Source organism: Apis cerana, linkage group LG3 (assembly GCF_029169275.1).
Source record: "Apis cerana isolate GH-2021 linkage group LG3, AcerK_1.0, whole genome shotgun sequence".
In the NCBI taxonomy this organism is placed as follows: domain Eukaryota; kingdom Metazoa; phylum Arthropoda; class Insecta; order Hymenoptera; family Apidae; genus Apis; species Apis cerana.
Window position 1 is genome coordinate 3072650 of NC_083854.1, and position 21399 is coordinate 3094048.

A 21399-nucleotide genomic window follows, 5' to 3' on the forward strand; every position below is an offset into this window, starting at 1 on the left:
TTGATATTCACATTTCTTTTATTGCTCAACACTTTCGAGATTAATAATAAGTGAAAATGTCTGAACGTAATTTTTGAAAAGATTGTAGGGTCATTTTAATTTGTCTGGCATTGCTGATAGAAGATAATTAAGCAAGAGATAAGAATATTACGGATAACCTATTGAAACTCCGTTACAAACGAGATTAAATATTACTTTATTTTAGAAACGTATTTCGTTTTTCAATCCGTGAAAAGAAATTCTATCGAATAAACATGAGAATTCATGATCGTTCATAATTTTTGCAGTTATTCAAATCAGTTTTACGTAGAATTAGAAAATTTATTTATACTCGATATTTACTACTCGATAAGGAATTTTCGTATAAAGAGTTCCAATACTACCAAATAATCTCCAAAGAAATGTCCAAGATCCCAAACGCACAGATATCCCCCCCCAAAAAAAAAAGAAAAAAGAAAAAATGACCCTTAAAGGGAAGTAGCGAAAGTTTGGAGTCCGAGTTGGTCCTCGCGATGCTATTTTTAATCCGAAAGGACCGTGTCATCCGGGGACGCGTCCGTAACCTTGAATAGCGGAAAGAAAAGAGGAGAAAGAGGGAAGGAGGAACCACAGAAAGGGAGGGCGAGGCGTGTGCACGCGCGATGTGGGAGGTCCCTCACGGTTTCTGTGGCCACGAACCGTTCGAATCATTTGTCAATGCAGCCCAGTTTAACGATTCGTCTCACCGACACCGAACTTCCACGGTTTCTGTTCCATGTCTCGTAACGTTTCCCCTCCTCTCTCTCTCTCTCTCGTTGCGATGCGCGTTCTATTCATTCGATGGGTCCAGTCGAGACTACTCCCCTCTCCCCAAGAATCTTTCTCTCCCCCACGCTCGAATCGTGGTGTGAAATTCGTGATTAATTGTCAGGTCTCGGGGGGGCGGGTTGAGCAGCGAGATTAAAGACCCTTCGGGAGATCCGCAAACTGTGTATAGTCTTCTTCGCCGATCGAAGAGAAGAAAGATTCTCAGAAACATCGGATCGAGGGGGATGCCATTAATTCATTCTCGTCGTTAACGACCACGGGACCCCAAGTACAGTGGTATAGACACTTTGAACAACTGTAACGGAAAATATTTGAAATATTGTTAGTCGAGAGTGCAAATTTAAAAATTGTAAAAATATATTCTTTAATTACTCTTGCTATTCAATTATCATTTATATCCATTTTGAAAGATTTTCATCATGATTTGATTCAATTCACTACTCGCCATGACAAATTGCTCTTTAGAAATTGCCCATCTTTCCTAAACTTCGGTCGAGGAAAAATTTTGGGGGACAAAGGTATTTCTCGCTAACAATGGAAAGTTGGCAAATATTTTCCTTCCTATCCGTGGTTGCATACCTTCCAGAAATCGAGAAACGTTCCGAAGGACGTCCCGATGCTCGGTGTGGCATCCACGCCACTGAGGGGAGGGGCCTTCACGAAACGTGTTTGAGGAAAGTAAAACTTCGCCTGTTTATTTTTGACCTCGTGAACCATCCAAGGGGTCCCATCAGGTTCTCTCGGACAAGGTAAAACTCTCGGCCTCCCCTGGATCGCCGTATACTTGACAATATTCTAAAATACTCGTAGAAAATGTACAAACATCGTACAAGACGTTAACGAAATAAACTCTGGTGTAATTGATAATTTGGAGTTGATTTCTCCATAACGAGTTGTTGCGTCGCGTTAAAAAAAATGAATAAATTTGAAGAAAAAGTGTACGTGTTATCCATTTCAACCGAGTACACCTTATAAATATTTTTTTAATTATCCGATTTCAATGCGCAATTCCCCCCATGATCGATCGTTTCGTCGCGGATCGTTTAATTGAATTTCCATTCGACGATCGCTCACCTCGGCGCGAGTCGAAACGATTGGAAAGTTAAATGGCTGGAAATCGCGAGGAAACGTATCGTCGGCGAGGCACCGTTAACCGATCGCATCGTTACGACGCCAGAGAATCTTTTACTACTTCCTAGTGAAGGTGCGCCTCGGCTCGGCATCGAGCAAACAAGCGAATGAAGATGTCATCGGGGTCAACGGGAATAAAGGGCAACGGAAATTGAAGCGACACGGTGAAGGAAGTCACCGTGGGGGTCTTCAGCGGCCGATGAATCTGTGGTCGGGCCTTTAAGACTCGGCTGGGAAGAGGGGGAGGGAGAGGGAAGTGAAAGCCTTCTCGGCTCGGCGCCAGGGGCCTATTAAAAATGATGCTTAAAGAACGAATTATGGAAATGAGCCGTTATACCAGCTCTGGGTTCCCATATTACCAGACGACTTAGTCCGCTCGCGTTGAAATTACAGGTTGCGCTCGTCTCCCTCTCCTGCTTCTCCCTCCTGTTCTAAGTCGGGAACAGGCCGAGGGGAGGAATACATTACGTTGATTTTCGGAATTGAAGATTAAAACCTCCCGCCGCGGGGGCCCTACGCTTCTTCTTCTTCTTCTTCTTCGTCTTCTTCCTCTTGTGGACAGTGGAGCCCTCTATCTTGCGCGCGAACGATCTTTCCTTGTTGCGTAACGAGAGAGAAATTTAATGACATTCTGCAAAAAAATTTAATTTTTTTGTATTTATATATGTGTATTGAATATATAGGATGATGTGACGTTCGTGAGATATTTTTGGGAAAAATTAATTAGAGGCCAAGTTGTGTAAATATAATAGATAAGAGAGAAGTTTTGAACGAGGATTATTTATTAAGTTGCGAACGAAGTTGGAAGTTTTCGTTAGATGGAGCTAGATGGAGGTAGAGTGAGGCGACAATGTGACGGAAATAAAGATATCTCTTATCTGTGTGTATCTCTTGAATGCTTTGATCAAAAATGGCTCATGTTGTAGAATTAATTTTCAAAGAATCGGTATTTATGTAATAATAAATTCAATAAATTGAAAAGTCTCCTCTGGAAGTTAAATTGTAGATTTCTTATAGCATAAAATATTTTTTTATGCTTTCAATTTTTGCCAATTTTTAACCAAACGTAAACTAGCCTACGATACATCACTCTTCGAATTCGATACTACCTCTTGATACTTCTGCCTCTCCACGTGACTTGGAGGCATCGATCTTCTTCGCCTCCTCTTAATTGAGTTTATTGATCGTGACACATTCCGATCGTGCGTCGAATCGATCTATATTCGTCACGTATAGCATCGTGATATTTTTGCGATCTTGACGACAAAGGAAGACAAAGCTCCAAGTCTTTCGATCTGCGATTGATCCACAATAATAAAACATTTGAGAATAAAACTCTCTATTTTTCGTTAATGAAAAGTTCTCAAATGTAATTTTCCATCTACAGAAAAAATAAAAAATATTTATCTATTTTCATCCTGTAATCAAAAAGAAAACTTGATCATGGTTATTCTAATAACCTAATCTAATGCCAATTCACGAAAAATACTCGAGGAGGAAATTTTCAAAAGTTGGTCTCCATTGATTGAAAAATATTCTCGTTTTACTCTGAAAGCTTCGTCGAGAAAAGGTGATGTTCACGCGCGATATTTAACGCAAAATCGCGCGTGAGAACTTCTATAAAGGGTCGAGATAGTTGCTCGGCGAACATCACCCACAATTTCTTGCGATCTCGTAATAACCTGAGATCTGGAAAGGTCAACGAGATTTCCGAGAAGTTCAAATGGAGTGTGCACGATAAAAAGAATTAAAGCATAACATTTGAAGCTTTCTCGCGTCTATCTTCTTATCTGGCGAGAAGAAATTGAAGTTAAAGTTCAACGAATCTGATCGAATTGGATCGATTCTATTTACATTATTGTGTGAAGAACGATGATTTACGGTTGAAGGACTCGTTCCTCCGTAAAAACTTGCTCGAGCAAAGGTCAGTTCCAGTGACTAATCAGAAAGTTGGTTTGAGAAGATGCGGTTTAAGAAGAGACTCTTGAATTTGTGTACGGATCTTTAAAAGTGTCTTTATTCATATAAATCTAAAGGTGGGTTTATTACAGAAATGAGACGATTATCAGTTTACGATAAAAATATATTCAATCGAAAATTTTGTATATGCAACATAGGAAAGAATAATAATTGGGAAAATTCTATTGAAAATTTGACGTGTTTAAATTGAATGAAAATTAATTGAACAATTCATCTGATTGGGTAATTTTTAGGCTTTGATTTTGAAAGGTCTCTCTAAGTTCACGTATATAATTTTAGTTTTGTAATTTAAATATAATGAATTATTCTAGAAATATGAAATAAAATAAAACAATGATTGCTTTAAAAGTAACAAAATTATATCATTTTCATATATGTATGTTATAGGTGTTATATGTGAATGGCTAATAAATATTTTATCAGTTTGATTATATGATAACTTGTTGATACTAACGTGTTAAGAACTTCCGAGCACAATTTAAAGATAGTTTACTGAATTATGTACGTAATTTTAACGTTATTGTGTACCAGAATGACTTGACAAGCTTATGATTTTTCTTCCAAATTTTATTGCCCAAATTATTTATAATCGTTTAATTACAATTTCAATTCATTTGCAATTTTCTTTTTCGTGTGCGATGAAATTTTTCATTTAATAATGCTTCCAAGTTATTGGTCTCTAATTTTCGAAAGGAGTTTAAAAAGATAATTTGTTGAGCAATTCAAAAGTATTTTTAAAAAAAGTCAATAATGACATAGAAGACAACAACTTATCAAAAATAAAAAAAGTTGATGACATACTTTAGCAGTATTTTTATTTGTTGGAATATGTCAAATATACAGTTTTTTTTATCAATGCTTGTTTTGCTTTCTATTTGCTTTTTTTTTTTAAGATTATGTTAATCGCGAAAAATAGCATTTCATATAGTTGAATATCAAACCTTAAAAGATTTGAATTTAAAATAATTATACTAAAACTTCTGCACATACTTGAATAATTTGTTTTTCTCACGATTCGTGTCCACTGCATAACGATGTTTGCATCAGGTATTGAGTGGAATCCAACGGAGCTTTACTCAACTTGTTATCACGTATTCCATCATCATAAGTCAACAGAAAAAAATATCATTTTGAAAAAAATAAAGTTCTCTTATCTTTCAATCGACGCAATTACATGGTGGTAATCTTTGCTGAATTTAGAGAAAGCGATAAGATACGGTGCAATCACGTTATTGCTTTTACGACTCCTCTTCGCTGGGTGGCAGAGCTCGAAAACATGAAATTGTTAGATAAAAACATTGATAATAATTGATAATTCTTGATAATTCTTATATGGTTGAATGATCTTTCAAGCAATTTACAATTGGAAAATTTCTCTTGTATCATTTTTTCAATAATTTTCTAAAAATGAAATTCTGAATTAAAACGTTTATAATTTTAAAATTAGTTTTAAAAATTAAGAATAAAATGTAACAAATACAGAAATGAACATCTTTAATCATTAATCATTTATAACGATTCAATTCTTTGTCTGGCATTTGCTTGGATGTGAAAGGAATAGTATACTAATTGCTCGAATCTGATCAGATTATCAATATAAATTTATTACCAACATCAATTAATTTATGAAAATTTGAGAGGAAATTTTTTTCCTTGCACTTAACGTATGTTATATGTTACCAATTGTTTCGTATTTTGCAAGCCCAAAGAGATTTGTGCTTATGTATGAAGTAACATTATTTGAAATAATCATTTAATGAATTAATTATTTTTGAGTATTTTTTCTTTTGGAATAATTTTGACGATTATTTTTCTTAACATATTTAAAATAAATAAATAACGAAATAATTTATCCATTTGAAACTTTATTATTATTATTTCAAATAATTATTTTTTCTCAATTTTTTCAATTCTTCAAAATAAAATTTTCAATAGAAATAGATCAATTAAATTGATTATTTAAATTATTTTAAAAACCTGAAGAATTAGCATATCTTAATGGACACTCCAATAACGTTTAATAATCGTTACAATAACATCGAATACAAACGTAGAATGGAGGAGGAGCACAGAGGAGCCTCGCGAAAGGAAGCGCAGCGGGCAAGTGAAGCGGTGAGCGGTGCCGCGTTCTTTATAAAGTGGTCACGTGACCGCGCGGGCTCGACGAATCAGCAGACAGTAGCGCCGTCACGTCGCCACGAAGGGAGCCGAAGAAACACGAAGCGAGACGAGGAAGAAGCCGCAATGGAAGAAGATGAACAAAGGATAACCGCGGAGGAGGAAGAGGCCGGCGAGGCTGGAGAGGAAAAAGAAAAGAGAAGATAAAACGAAAGTTCGCTTCTTTCTCGGTAGCGAGGTTCAAGTCGGCGGAGAGGTAGAGGACCCCCGGCGTGCTCTCCTGCTGTGACCGGTAGCTATCCTCTGTCCCGTTCGTAATACCTATGGGTTTATATGTGTGCGCACGCGCGTGTGCATCGTGATCCAGAGAGACGTGTGCACACGTACACACCACGGTCGTCGTGCGACTCGGTGTGCGCGGCCGTGGACGATCGTGATGCCTGGAAAAGGACCGGAGGCGCACGCCATACCGATATTAATATTCCATCCTGAAACGTGATAAATCACCGAAGGATACGTCGTTCATCCCCAGCGGCGTCCTCGTCGCCGCTCTCGTGTTACCCCGCAAGGTCACCACACCGCGGCCTCACACCACTCACTCAACCATTGGATTTCGAGGATTCCGTGTGAGTGACGCGATCCTCGAACAACCAGATCGTTCGAGGGACGACAATTATTCTAATTGGTTCGACTACCTGACCGAGACGCCGGGAACGCCCTCCCTCTTGCGTTTGAGAAAAGCTCGGAGGAATAATCCGCTGTTGGAGAAAGAGGGTCTTTCGCCATTCAGACGAAACCGTCGACGATGGGTTGTTCCAGTTTGCTTAATAAGTAGACGGATCCGGTGGTTGCACTCGAATTAGGTGGTCCAAGCTCTCTTGCCCCGTGAGACAAAGGTTGTCGACTGGTTTCGTGGACGAGGAGATTGGTCACTCCTCGTGAGAATTGTGGGAAAGGATCGTCGGCTAGGAAGCACTTACGTGCAAAAGTTGGCGGTAGATCGATCGAACGGGGATCGAAGCGGCTTTGGAGGGTCATCGAAGGTAACCGCGGGGGTTTCACGGAATTCACGTGGGTTTTCGCAGAGAGACAAGAGGCCACGGTCTTCCTCTCTCACGGCACTCGAGGCTCGCGCGGGTATCGGTGAAAAAAGAGCAGAACCACGGCTGACTGGTAACCCCCAACAGCGCGATCGAATAAAAATGTGCGCCGAGGACGTCTACGTTAGACGACGCGGTACCGCGAGGCGAGCCACCAGGGAATTTCAACCCCCGCTGCGAGGCCGACTGCGAAGACCCTATACTCGGTCCTCGCGAGAGACCGATACCCTGCACCCTGCTCTGTTCACAGGGTATTTCTGTAATGGCAGCCACACGCAAAGTGCCACGCGTTCTATATATGCTGTGTTTCATTGCCTCGGTGCAAGTCGAAACGCACACGGGTGCCGTGTAAATTCTTGCTTGGAGGTCCGTGAACTTCGAAGCTCGTCACCTCCCATAAATTAAGAGAGAGGCTGGATGAAATCTTTGATCCGTTTGGGAATTAAATTTTTAAGGGAGCGTGGAAAAAATTCTTTCTTACCAGTGATTAATTCCTTGGAATGTCGAATATCTGAATCTTGGAGGACAAATTATATAATTGGATAAGCGATGATCGATCTGAAAGAAGAAAATTTGTAAATACGATCAGGAATTGAATAATTGTTGACGTAAAAAATAAGAGAAATATAATTTATAATTTATTAGTTTGAATACTTAACTCATTCTGGCTTCGCATAATTAATCGTTTAAATAATCGAAATTTATTCTAACAATTCTCATAATTTTAATATAACCAATTAAAGAATGAAGAAACGTAATTTTCCATTGCCTGCATGTTATTAAATATTTTCATATAACGATATATTTTATTCGAATACCATTGCTGGTTGAATGATTGCTTCTAAACTAATCGTTTCTTATAATAATTTCTACTTAAAATAGAAAAAACATGTACATTTTTTTTAAATTATATAAAACCCTTTAATAGGTGAAAATTATTTCTTCGTTGTCGAGTGGGATCTCGGAAATTTCCTCCGAATCCGAAGATGCTTCGCTCGTGGAATACCAAAATCAAATCTAAATGAAAGATCGAAGATCCTCGGTGGGGCCAAAGGGTAGAGGTATCTCTTGTCGGCGTTCCATGTAAGCCGCGCGACAAGGACCAGATGAGCTCGAAAGAGAGAGAGAAATAAGTAGATAGATAGAGATAGAGATGAGAGAGAGAGAGTGTGTGTGGAAGGATCAAGGGAAAGGGCTATCTCCGGCGGATCTCAATCTAAAAACTCGGAACATATTTTCTCGAGTTTAGAGTCGGGTTCGGGTCTCATTGGTCCTCGTGGAATCTTCGTCTTTGACCGTCCGTCTTTCTTCTCCAACCTTTTCATCCTTTCTCCATCCTTTTCTCGGTCTCTTCTACCTGTTCGCCGCGTTCTTTGAGATCAAAGCATGCCGACACCGGCAGTTCGGTCCGTGGGGTGTCATGCGAGAAGGGGGATGGGGAATTCAGTGGATGGAAGGGGGAAGAGAGAGGAAGAGAGAATAGTTGGTACCGTATTATCGTTAATATCCTCGAGTAGAGCCGCTGGGGGTGTTTCAAGGAATCACGGTTGCACAGATTAATCTAATCGTTCTTGTGAATTTTTTAGCTTGATCTTCGAAATGGAGAGAATGCAACTTTTTATAAATTTGTCTCGTATTGCTTCTGTATATTTCCTGAAATATCAATATAATGATATGATTTTCTTGATTTCTTATTTCATTACTTTTGTTATAATTGGATATTGAAAATTATTTGAAAAATAATTATATATTCTTCGTTTTTCTTTCTTAAGAATAATTTAATTTGAATATAAAACAAATAAAAAATAAAATGTAATTTTGAAGATATCTGCAAAATCAATTATATGTATATCTCGTTTTTCATTATCCTTTTCCTATAAAATTAAATTTAATTTATTATTATAATTTTTTTTATATTTCGTTATATTTTAGTGAATATTTAAAATTCAAAGTTCGAAGTCACATGGAAAAATAGAAAGTAACATTTAAAACATCGACTGAATAACCAAAGATCTTGACGATGATTGGTTGAAAGTTGGGATCAGGTACCGATCATTTTCGAGTTAAGATCAGGAGACAATAGCAGCCTGTGTTCCCCGGGAAATCCTTAATTCTTTTTTTCTTTCTTTTTTTTTCTTCAATGTCTATCTTCCGTCTGGCATCTGTTGTGTCGCCACCAGGATATCGTGAACCATTCTTTGTCTTTTTCTTGTCTCCTTATTATGCCAATCCTCTAATGTTTCTTTGATCGTTCCTTAATCTCTCCTCGAGAGATTATCGTTTCCATCATACGCGTACAATATGGCTTCTTGCGTCATAAAAGAGGTTAAACGGGAATAATTCATGAAACGAAACGATCATGTGTTTCTTGAAAAAAGGAAAACACGTTGATATATTTTCATATAGGAGTACAGGTGATTAAATTAAAATTTGATTGATGTCATAAGATAAGAAAGTCTGTGAACTCAAAATATAAAATTTAAGATTCAATAATTTATGCAATAAATAATAATAATAATAATAATTTTTAATTTTGTAAATAGTAGTAGAATATAAGATTGTATTTTTTGGAGAAAATTAGATTTGAAAATTCATTTCAATTTCAAATTTCAATTGGGTATGCACTTAACACCAACTGTTTTGTTTCCATTTAGTCTCGTAATCGAAATAATATTTGCTATTTCTATTTATGTTTATATTATGTTTATATCAATGCAAGTAAAGGCCATTGAATAAAAACATACAATTTTTTCATTACGTTGTATCGGCAATATCGATAATGATACATAATAATAACATCCGAATGGTATAATATACAAACATGATCAATATTTATATCTCTTAATGGTTAATAGTACGAGGACCATCTCCATGTCTTATCATTTAATGAAAGAAATGAAATTTTACAAGTAAATGAAAAATAATAATATTTTACAAATAAATTTGACAAATTATAAGTATGATTATTCATACTGTTTAATTTAAAATTGTAAAATAATGAAAAATTAATCCATAATTTTTTTCTTATAGTGTTAATTTATTGATATTGTGCAAGAATCCAATGAAATTATCAATTCTCTGATATATTATATTGCACATTAAAATGAAAAAAATATAGATTACCTAATGGAAAAAGCGGGAAAATAATTGAGAAATACTGGCTTTGATAATAACAGGTGGATCTTGAAAGTGGATCTTGATACGTTTATTGACACGTATGAAAAAAATTCTGACCTACGATTCAAGATTAGATTGCTATGCGATGTGAAAACGTCAATAATCTTGAGTTGATAATTGTGGAAAATCTTTTGATTAGAAAGTACATATGCACTAATCTTGGAAATATAAAAAAAAATTGAAATTAATCAAAAAATTATCTTCAAAAAAAATGGTATAAAATGGTGAAAATGGTGAAAATAGTGAAAATGGTGAAAATGGTGAAAACCTTTTCACGGAACATAATATTCTTCTTTCGAAAGATTATAAATCTTCTCTATTTTCTTAGTTTTGTTCGCAAAAGGTCGTAGCCTGAGGAATAAGTCCCGTTTGATTTTTCATTTCGCAAAGAATAGACCATTTATCGTAATGTTCACGGTTGGTTGGTGTACATCTGCTCTATGTCCCGAAGAAATACCATCTTTTTCCTGAAAGAGAAAACGGTTCCTAGCAATTCTTATTTATTCCTTTATTAGAAGCAAAAATAATAATTAAATTTTCATGATTATAATTTTTATAAATTAAAAATCATTATTTTTATTCAAATTTCCACGGAAGATATGTATTTACGCATATATACTTACATATGTTCAAAGTCGGAATTGCAATTAATGAACGTAATTTAAAGAAACTACATGCCAGACACGATAATTTGAGCGAAGATAGAACGCGTGATGATTATTGACAGCTCGTTGATCTTTTCAGTTGCACGCAAAAATGTTTTATAATGATCAAATGCTATAGGAATATAAGGAATTCAAGGACGGTTCACAAGCGAAATGAAATTCAAATTATTTTGAATGTCTAATTGTATCCAAGAGAGATTCGATTTTTGAACAAGTGCATCGAATTACGATTATTTATATATTATTTGCGATTATTTTTTCGTTATCTATTTTCTGTATCGCAAATCATCAGAACAACTATCACGATTGATGTCTCTATTCACTTGCGTAACTCGAAATTTTTCCTTCATTAAGATGGTCCGACATTTGACGTCATAAACCTAACCTAACAATAGCACACCTTACTGTACTTACGAAAACGATGGAGAGGATTTTGATTATTTGTTCCTCTTTGTTAATTTTACTAATTTTTATCAAGATAAGAATCAAATAAACAATTATCAATTAGTCGAATCTCGATTAGTTTATTGATGATGGTTATTATTATTCCGAATATGTCACATTTTTTCGATCATAATCATTAGAACTTTAATTCAACGAGATTTCGAAGCACGAACGCGAGAGGGCGCCCACCCACGGTGCGAACGCGTGTTCCTTACTACGTTGAAATTTTACCTTATGGAAAAGAATTAGTTAAGTCGTGTAGTCTATTGACTCAGCTTGCAAGCGTCCATTCGCGCCAACGCGTTAATGCAAGTGGCGATAACATGCGCCTACTTCTCGAAGATATGTAGGACTTTGTTCTCCTCGGTTTAGCGAGGGAATGTTCGTTGCAGGGGGGGCTTAAAAAAGGATTAACACAGGAATAGCCTTGTTCCTAAATTCGACGTGTCATGGCACTCGGCCAAAAGGGATACCTATTCGTTTCGTATCTGTCGAGATCGTGACCTCTTTATTGTTCTTTTTCTTCGGTTGGATCATGGACAAGAGGACCCTTTTCGATTTTTGTTTCGATCAGCTACAGATGCATTCAGAAGTCGCTACTGGCAACTCGACGTGGCGCCTGGCGTGGTTTGAATAATCGAGCTAATGCGTTGTATCGATGTTGAGATATTGACGGTAGGAAATTCGAGAAGATTGACGATTTCTTTCATCACTTTTCTTATACAATAAAGATTTTTGATTTTTTATTTGATAATATACAGAAATAAATTAAAATGAATTAAAATGAATTAAAATTCTATGACATCAAAGAATATATTATACACTTTTTATCGATCTGATATATAAGTGGACATATATTTTTGATTTATAAAAAAGAATATCTTTTTTTTTTTTATTTTAAAATGGAAATAATATAATTTTTTTTCTATTATGCATTAAATAACATTTAATGATATATGGAAAATATTTTGTCCAATTTCTTACATATTCAAAACTATTACGTTTTAAATATAGATTACAGCAGTGATTCCCAACCAATGTATCGCGAAAATTTTATTACAATTTTAACAAATATAAAATTGTGTAATATTTAAAATAATCAATCAATGCAAAACAAATAAAAATCACTAATTACATTTCTGTAACATTAGCTAGATTGAAGTGTTGATTTTTTATTAATATTATAAATGTCTTATTATTTAGTGATTTTTTTTTAAATAGAAAAATTATAAAAAATATTAAAATATATTGATAATGTTTTAAGTAAATAAAATTTTTTTTAAAAATTATGATGTATCATGAAAATTTATGTAATTTTAAAATATATGAATAAGAAGATTAAGTTGGTAATTATTATAAAGTTATGTTATATAGAAGTATTTTTGTTAAATATAAAAATTTCATGTATGTATACAATAGAAAAATAAAAATCTACGTCGTAACGAATATATTAACTGAATATATATCTTCTCAATTTTTATATGATTGCCCTTTGAACTAATGTAATATAAACAAAATTGACCATTTGAACTAAACGTATCAAGAGTACTTTTTACGAATATTATAATACTCAGTTACGTTTCAAAACGTAATAGAATTAATTTATCTTAATAGAATTAATTTATTATTTTATAATAATTAATTATAATTAGTTTCCTAATAGAAATTAATTTGATATCTGATAATAAAATTTATTATAGTACAAGTATATATACTTGTAATTACATATAGGTAAATATGTAACGATATATAATATCTTCAAAATATTCTTCTCTGAAAAACTACTTGATATGCTCTTCATTTTCCAAAATAATTTTGAAAATATTTTATATTGTCTTCAAAGTCATATTATTTTTGATGTCATTAATGTAATTAAAATATTTTTCTCTGAATATTTTCTTTATTTTTAAAAACAAAAAAAAATTATAATGAATATTGTAATACAATTATTTTTTTTACTAGTCCAAAGTTCTTTTGGAAAAAAAGAATTTTCATTTTAGTGATATTAATCAAGAGTAACTATGATTTTAAAAAAAATACAAAATATTTTTAAAAGTATTTTTGCAGCTTTAAAACCCATTCTACAAAAGTATTTTCAAGATTGTTTTGAAACAAAACAAGGCACTAATAAACTTGATGGTTTAGCTTTTTAAGATTCCAAAGACTATTTTGAAAATGATAATAATGATATTCAGCATTAAGTTTAATAATTTTATAACAATTTTTTATATAGAATCCTTACATCACAAGCTTTTCTATTACACATTTCTTTAAATTTCTTCTTAAAATTTCTTTAAAATTATTACCTTTCTCAATATATCACAAGCAATCGATTAACTATAAACGATTATTAATCTACTTATAATTACCAAACAAATTTAATATATATTTATCGCAATTAAATTTTTATTACAATCATTAAAACAATTATTGTCAAACTTGTTCCACTTTCCATTTCTATAATTCTTCATTTTTGAAAAGATCGGTAGGTCTCGTTTCAAGCTCATTCGTCCACTGACGTATCCATATGCGAAGACGTTTACAAGGAGCGAGAAGATTACTGTCGTCTGTTATCATCGTTGGTGTATTAGTGTGAGAAGAAAGAGGGGTATGGGGCGTTATCGACAACGATAGCGCGGCTATATATAAAGCTGTCCGTTCGTCGTTGACATTAGTTCGATATTCGTCGCGGTCTTTTCTTCTTAATACACATTTTCTATCGTGTCTTTCTTTTTTTCTCTCTCTGCCCTCCGTCTTCTTTTTCGAGTATCATCGATACACGTCTTGACTACCGTGGTACGCGATTCATCATCATCCCCATACAACTCCGATCATCGGCGCATCACGCTCCAAGATATTTGCTGAAAGATAAGAATAAGGAAAGCTAAGCTTTAGAATTACAATTTATATATACACGGATCAAAACAGAGGGATAATAGAAAGAAACTAAAAGATGAAGGCGACGGTGTTCTAGCGTCGGTAGTAAACCGAACGCTCTCTCCACGAAACATTTGCTGTGTTTTTCCACGCGCCACGAAGCTCGATCGGAATTGCGGATCGGATTTGAAATATCGTTCTAGAAAGACGACGGCCACCGTGAAGAGAGAATACCCACGTTTGATGAATCTGTTGCGGGCCAGCCTAGTTATGTTCTCGATCGAGTACAGCAAACAATTCCTGAGCTACCGTATACTCAAGTCGAATCGGTTCAAGTACATCTGACGATACGGACTCGGACTAAGTGCGATAAAAGGGTGTGCGCTACGGCGAGAGTGTATATGTGAGCGTACTGTGCCGTGTTCGACTTGTTGGGAACGGATAATTCGGATAGAGGGTTCGAACACAGAGAAAGGGACCGGCAAGACCTGGAAAGTCTTGTTCGTGATTTTCACCGATGCGTCGATCGTTTCCTACCCTCGATACGGTCTGAGGAAACGAGGAGACGTCCGCCGTTTTCGAAACACTTTCGAAAACGCGATAAAATCGCGAAAGAAGAAAACGAATTTTAATCTATAAAGAAGTGATACGAATCAGTCACGATCGGATAGATATATAGCAGCCGATGAAATGCAAGATTAAATTGATTTGAAATAAACGAAAATATTGTCTACCTATTGTCAACTTTCCAAATCCATTCGTATATCATATTTTTCATACCGAAGTGAATCGATACCATACATTTACAAAATTCTCTTTGATTGAAAGTCTAAAAATTTTATAAAGGGGAAGTTTGCACGTCTCTGATCGAATTCGATTAACGAAAAAGAAAATACAAAAAAAAGAGAATAAAAATGATCGTTTACGTTCCGGGTAGAATGCCAAGCCACGTTGGTGCGTACGGCTCCGTTCGTTATCCTGGCACGTTGCTAGGAGCGATACCGGGTTTTTACAGCCCGATTTCCGGTTACCCGACTAGCCCAAACATCAACTACTACGGGAGTCTCAGCCTGCATCAACAAGCACCGCTAGACCTTCCGGTTTGGCCGCGAAGCATGCCGGTCGAGGAAGAACTCGGAACTTCCCCATCGACCGCGTTGCCGGGTTTGGGAGTGTCGCCTGATGGTTTGACGAACGGTGGTCCACCGAGCCCAGTGCACAGCGATTCAGACGCCTCCAACTCCAGTTTGGAACTCGGCTCTATTCGACGTGGAGAGAATGCCCAACTAAAGTGCAGGTAAACTATATCACTGTTTTCCTTAAGCTTTAGAGATCTGAAAATCAAAGAAAGATCCAAGTGAGATCATAAGATTTCTAATGAATTTTTATAGAATAAAGCAAGGTAGGTGTAGTTGAAATATTTACGATTATAATATACTAAGACATAATTGAATAATTTCATTTAAATATCGCTGAACTTATATATGCATAACATTTTTACAAAATATGAATTGATATAAATAATTCATATCTTACCATTCATACCAAAAAGAATAATTCAGAGCAATTTTGTAATATTTTGTCAAGGATATAAAAAATTATTTAAATAAAATATAGAAAAAGATATTCAGTTTCTAATAAAAGAAAATTTTGTATAAAATTTAAAAAATAGAGTTAGTTGTGATGCTTTCTTATGTTTTACTAGATGGACAATCAATTAATGCTAAATATTTATGAATATTAAAAATATTAGATTTCTCTATTATCGAAATTTAGAAAAAAATAATATAATAATTTGTCTAAAAAAAAGATCTTTAAACTATCATATTCATCAAATAATCTATTTACTCTAATCATTGTGAAATATATATTCATTTATTATTTCACTTAGAATTCTAATAGTTAAGATAATAAAAGCTTTATTAAGATTATTCGAAAAAAATCTTGAAAACTTCGAGATGCAATTTAAATGTAGAATCGTAAAGATCTTTTGCTAACACCTTCGAGCATATTTATCTACATTGAAAAATAGAGTTTACAAATACGTAATAATGAGACGTTATCTAAATTGAGCGTGGATTTGCTTCTCTGTTCCCTCTTTCCTCCTACGAAATCTGAAACGAATGTTCATCTTCGGTTCTGCATCTTGTTATCAGTAAACAAAAAACTCAATATCAAAGTGCTTACTTATTTGTATCTCTATCTTCTATCTCTTTCTATAATTGACTCGTTCAGTCGACTAATTTTTTTTTCTCCATTTTTGCTTTATTTTTATGTTTTTCATTTAAATTATTTGATTTATGAATGATTTTTCACGCGAATCTCGCGTAGTTTACGCGCGTTTTTCTTAAGTAACACATTTATCTATATGCATATACGTCATTCTGGCTCTAATCAATTTCCTATATCCAATGGAATATCAAAGTATTCATTTTTTTTCATATTACTTTTTCTTTTTCTTGCTTCTTCTTATTTCAGAAAAATTTCCAATTACGATGTATTACAGTCGTTTTTAAGGAAACGTCTTCGTAATTTTTCTTGGTATTTATAGTTCAGTTCAATTTTCCTCAAGAGAAATTTGCAGAAGAAAAAAAAGAAAAAAATAAAGATTAGAAATAGAAATAAATATAATATTTATTCATTATAAGCACAGAACTCAAATCATGATATATAATTGTTAAAGACATAAAATTCTAATTTCGTTTTATTCTTACCTTCAATAAGGATCAGCAAAAAAAACGAGGATCAAGATTTGAAAAATTTATGTTGTATTATATTATTATATAATATATATAATATATAATAAATACACTATAAAAATAGTAGATCATTTTTAAAGATCTAGAATCGAGACTTTGACAAATCTAAGTGTTTACTGTTTCAAAGAAAATGTCAGATTTCGATAACCCCGAAATAAAGATTTCTGATTACTCAGCAATATCATATTTGCAAATTTCGTTCATGATTTATTTCGACGAGATTTTGGGTTGAGATGTGATCGTTTATCGTGGTCCAATAATTTATTACATTTTACATGTGCTAACCTCGTGCATTCGGGAATGTCTGTTTCATTATCGTAATCATGAACGTGTTTTTGTCATCGATATTCGTCATGTGGCAAATCCTCCATTTTCTCTAAAATTCGATAAGCGACGAATTCTTCCTCTCGTATAGTTGCTGAGATCATTAAACATGAATATAACAACAATGAATTATAATATAAAAAAAGAATGATTGTATATAGTTCCGGGGAATTAGATGGTGAGCATCATTACCTTGATCCACAACCTTTTACACGACATGGCCGTTCACAGAATACGATGTTTAGCGTGATAAATAGCGCATGCGTCTAAATAAAGTGATGTCAAGCGACGCCAATTGCACAACGGACGGAATTGGTATCAATTGGTTGGTTGGCGGACATTCTTGACGTAAATCATGCATCGATATTTCAACTGAATGCCATTCCACTCCGATTACGTTTCTATACATCGACTCTGGTACACGTGATGGCATGCTACTTGTTTCTTCTAACCTTGAAAAAGGGAAGAATACGTATAAGTTTCGAATCGAATGAAATTTCTTAAAGATTTATACGTTTCTCTTCGAAGAATAAGAGATACACTAGGGTTTCAATCAATCAAATGATCAAAATGCACAGAGTGATTCTTCTTGCGCGTGTTGGATATATTTAGAATTTCTCGGTATATGAGTGACTGGAAAAATAAGTAATATAAATAGATTGATTGACGGGAAGAACTCGAGATTCGAGATATTGGCCTTAAACAATAATTATCTTATAAACGGGTCGATTGCTAGAAACAACCGAGCGATCAAAGATCAATATCCTTAAACGACTGCGTATTCTCATGTACATACAACGTATACTTATGCTTCCGATGCTTGGAAATGATCATGTGAGACAAATTGAAATCACACCATTAAGATTAAACTAACGCATTCCGTTCCAATTTACAGATGGCAGAATTGTGGTCGTTGGTTCACGTCCTTGGAACAGCTGGCAGGACATGTTGCACGATTGCATGCTGCGCCGGGACCACGTGGACTCTTTTATTGTGGTTGGGAAGGATGTGCCAGAGGTGAACGTGGGTTTAATGCTAGGTAAAGAGTTTTTCATTTCTTTTTTTTTGCATGATTTCAAGTCGATTGAATTTCAATTCTTACTTCATCGTTTTTTTCGTTCTCTAGGTATAAGATGCTGGTCCATGTCCGAACGCACACGAATGAAAAGCCGCATCATTGTTTTCAATGCGATAAAAGTTTCAGCAGAGCGGAGAATCTCAAAATTCACGCTCGTTCCCATACAGGTGAACGTCCTTATGTCTGTCCTGTCGAAGGTTGTAATAAAGCCTACTCGAATTCCTCGGACAGATTCAAGCACACCAGAACTCACGCCGTAGATAAGCCTTACTGTTGTAAGGTTCCCGGTTGCCCGAAGAGGTACACTGATCCCTCATCTTTGCGTAAGCATGTAAAAACATATAGACACTACGTAAATAACAACGATAAAGTGCAAGAGAAGAGTTTCGAGGAGAATAATTCTCAGGAAAAGACAAGGTTCGACACCGTTTCACCAGAAAAGCAAAGTAGTAGTACTCACTCTGAATCGTCTGATAAAAAAGATAGTAGCATCGAAAGCAGCATGTCAAGTTTGAGCCCGAAAGCTAGCAATAGTTTTGAAGAGCAGAGGAATTTTGTTGAGTGGAATAACATGTATAATCTTCACGACCAACGTAAGGAACCGGAACAGATAACACCTAGAAAAACGTACGAACAGGAAGTGAAAATCTATCCAAGGATCTACGATGACAGTTATATAATACCGGAAAGAATTCAAGTGAATCCTATGTATGTTTCTAATAACGCGATCATTAAAGGAAGTCCACCGCAATCGATTCAATCGCCTCAGTCCAGTCCGCATCATGTTCCTGATACGTTGCCTCGCATCGGAACACAATCGACACCTATTAAGATCGAAGAATCCGTTGAATGTCCCAGTAAAATTAGCTCTGTTGATTACAGAAATATCGAGTCGATCATTAACAGCACACCATGTAAAAAGGAAAATATTGGGATTAGTGATCCTGTGAGACATTCTGTGATAAAACGAGCAGAAGATCTTAAGATGGAAGTCGAGCAAATGCCGATCAAGGAAGAGATTTGTAAAGATACCACCGATTGTTGTTGTCGTCACAAATGTTGCGTACATAATAACGATATTTTGAAAAAAACAAAGATCCTTTCAGATTTGATTCTTAAAACACAGAATCCTTTATTTAGACATCTGTTGGGCACGGTAGATTTGCAGTACGGATTGCAGAATATGTGGGGTAACATCGTGGATACGAACAATACCTGTGGACAAGATCTTCGAGTTAAGAATGAAAATGTTGTCGAAATGGAGCAGGATCTTCCATTAGATTTAACGATTAATAAATAAAGAGAATTTTAAATCACATGGAAGTTAGCTTTTATAAAAAAAAGCTATCTATAAGAAAGACACTCAAAATCCTACAGATCTACGTTTTTTTTACAAATCGATATATATTTTAAGTTTTGAAAAAAAATTTGTTTTAAACTACCGATTATAACTAATATTCGGCTTTCGAGGCCGTCCTAATGTTTGAATATTTTCTTGATGCTTCCTAATATTAAAAAATGTTATTTTCAATTATAACATTTTTCAATATTTACATAGATTCAGGACGACCTAGAATGTTAAATTTGAATCTATATTTTAAGTTATAACCGGTAGTTTCGTTTTCCTAATTTTATGTCATTTTTGAAAATTATGCAAGAATGTTATTTTTTTTTTTTGGAATTAGTATTTTTTTTTTTTTATAAATATATATGTATACGTAAAGTATTTTCAATTCGCTGATCACTAGAGAAATTTCTCTAATAAAAATCAAGGAAGATGAGGATTGATATGTACCGGTGAGAAAGATGAAAAAAAGTTGGTCCGTTTTTGTTAGACTGTGAAGCCAAATATATATTGTAATACATTAATGTCTATCTTATAAAGCAGAAACAAGTTTGATATCGAATAAGATTTGCTCAATCTTAATTCGTTAATAATTAAAAAATCTGAGATATAAGTTTACGGGTAATTCGATCAATTCAAAATAATTGTCGAAACCTGTATATACATACGTTAAACCCAAATTTAACAAACAAAATAGAAGAAAAAAGATGTAAAATATTACATATTTTATGGAAATTTCAAAAAATATTATGGTTGAAAACGTAGCTGTATCATAATGAGTTTGAAAGAAATTATTCAATATATTATATTCAACATCTATGTATCATATGTATATAAAGATGTATTATGTATAAGGTATTCATGAAGAAAAGTATGAACGTTTCTGCAATGAAAAGAGTGTGTTTAATAACATTAAACTATTCAATAAAAAATATTATTTATATAAAAAATGTTTATTTTTTTTTCTTAGCATATAACAAATTTCATTTTTTTTTTTCGATATAAGAAATATTACAAACGCATTTTAATAACATTGATGGAAGAATATAATACAACCTCGCGACAACTTGTTTTAAGAACTTTTCTTCGAATTGATTTTATTTTAACGATCATTATTAACTAGTTATTTAATACGTGAAAAATTATCATAATAATTTTATTTTTAAGCAAAACAAAGTTTTTGAATAGATATACTTAATTCTTAATAAAAGAAAAGTTAATAGTTGCATTTAAGAAGTAAATTCAAAATAAATATGGTGTCAATTTACAAAGATAAAACCTCTATTTGTAATTGTAGGTTTCATTTAAGTTCTTGCAAACTTGTTGTCGGAATAATATTAATTATCACTCCAATTATGTTCATAAAAATACATAAACAATTCGTAATATTAAATATAACTCTCACGATATATTATGACTCATTAGGATTTCAGACATTCCATCTTTAATAATTTTCAAGCTTTCCAAATCAGAATTTATTGTTGCTATAAGTTGTGCCATACCATGTTGCTCCATTGTTAAATACTAATAAAAAAGAAAACATAAATTATATATATTTTTATTTTCATTATTTTTTATCATTTTTGTTATGTAT

General features: G+C 34.0%; 2 protein-coding genes and 1 long non-coding RNA gene across 12 annotated transcripts in view; 1 reads left to right on the plus strand and 2 right to left on the minus strand.

Moving 5' to 3' along the window:
• On the minus strand, positions 1 to 18194 carry LOC107997139 (uncharacterized). Of its 9 annotated transcripts, none has more exons than XR_009829020.1 (7): positions 17575 to 18194; positions 17014 to 17476; positions 16487 to 16865; positions 11393 to 16413; positions 3048 to 10780; positions 1387 to 2569; positions 1 to 1102 (listed from the first exon to the last, which is right to left on the minus strand). It is a non-coding gene; the product is annotated as an uncharacterized LOC107997139 (long non-coding RNA). The 9 variants fall into 9 exon arrangements; XR_009829024.1 differs by having other exon boundaries at positions 11393 to 15633; positions 16300 to 16413; positions 17014 to 18163; XR_009829018.1 differs by having other exon boundaries at positions 16487 to 17476.
• LOC107997098 (zinc finger protein GLI1) lies at positions 15214 to 20755 on the plus strand. Its single transcript, XM_017055503.3, has 3 exons — positions 15214 to 15596; positions 18278 to 18421; positions 18509 to 20755. The coding sequence occupies exons 1-3, from the start codon at positions 15214 to 15216 to the stop codon at positions 19758 to 19760; spliced, it is 1779 nt and encodes a 592-aa protein (XP_016910992.1). The 3' UTR covers positions 19761 to 20755.
• LOC107997096 (nuclear pore complex protein Nup54-like) overlaps positions 20743 to 21399 on the minus strand; it is a 4301-nt gene continuing 3644 nt past the window's right edge. For both annotated transcript variants that reach the window (XM_017055502.3, XM_017055501.3), the window contains exon 5: positions 20743 to 21329. In XM_017055502.3, the coding sequence (XP_016910991.1) occupies positions 21207 to 21329 (123 nt within the window). In that variant the 3' untranslated portion in view covers positions 20743 to 21206. The remainder of the gene's footprint in view (positions 21330 to 21399) is intronic.

Coding starts and splice junctions, on each gene's coding strand:
- LOC107997098 (XM_017055503.3), top strand. CDS start 15,214: ATGATCGTTTACGTTCCGGGTAGAATGCCAAGCCACGTTGGTGCGTAC. Junction 15,597..18,277: donor AATGCCCAACTAAAGTGCAG/GTAAACTATATC, acceptor TCCAATTTACAG/ATGGCAGAATTGTGGTCGTT. Junction 18,422..18,508: donor GAACGTGGGTTTAATGCTAG/GTAAAGAGTTTT, acceptor TTCGTTCTCTAG/GTATAAGATGCTGGTCCATG.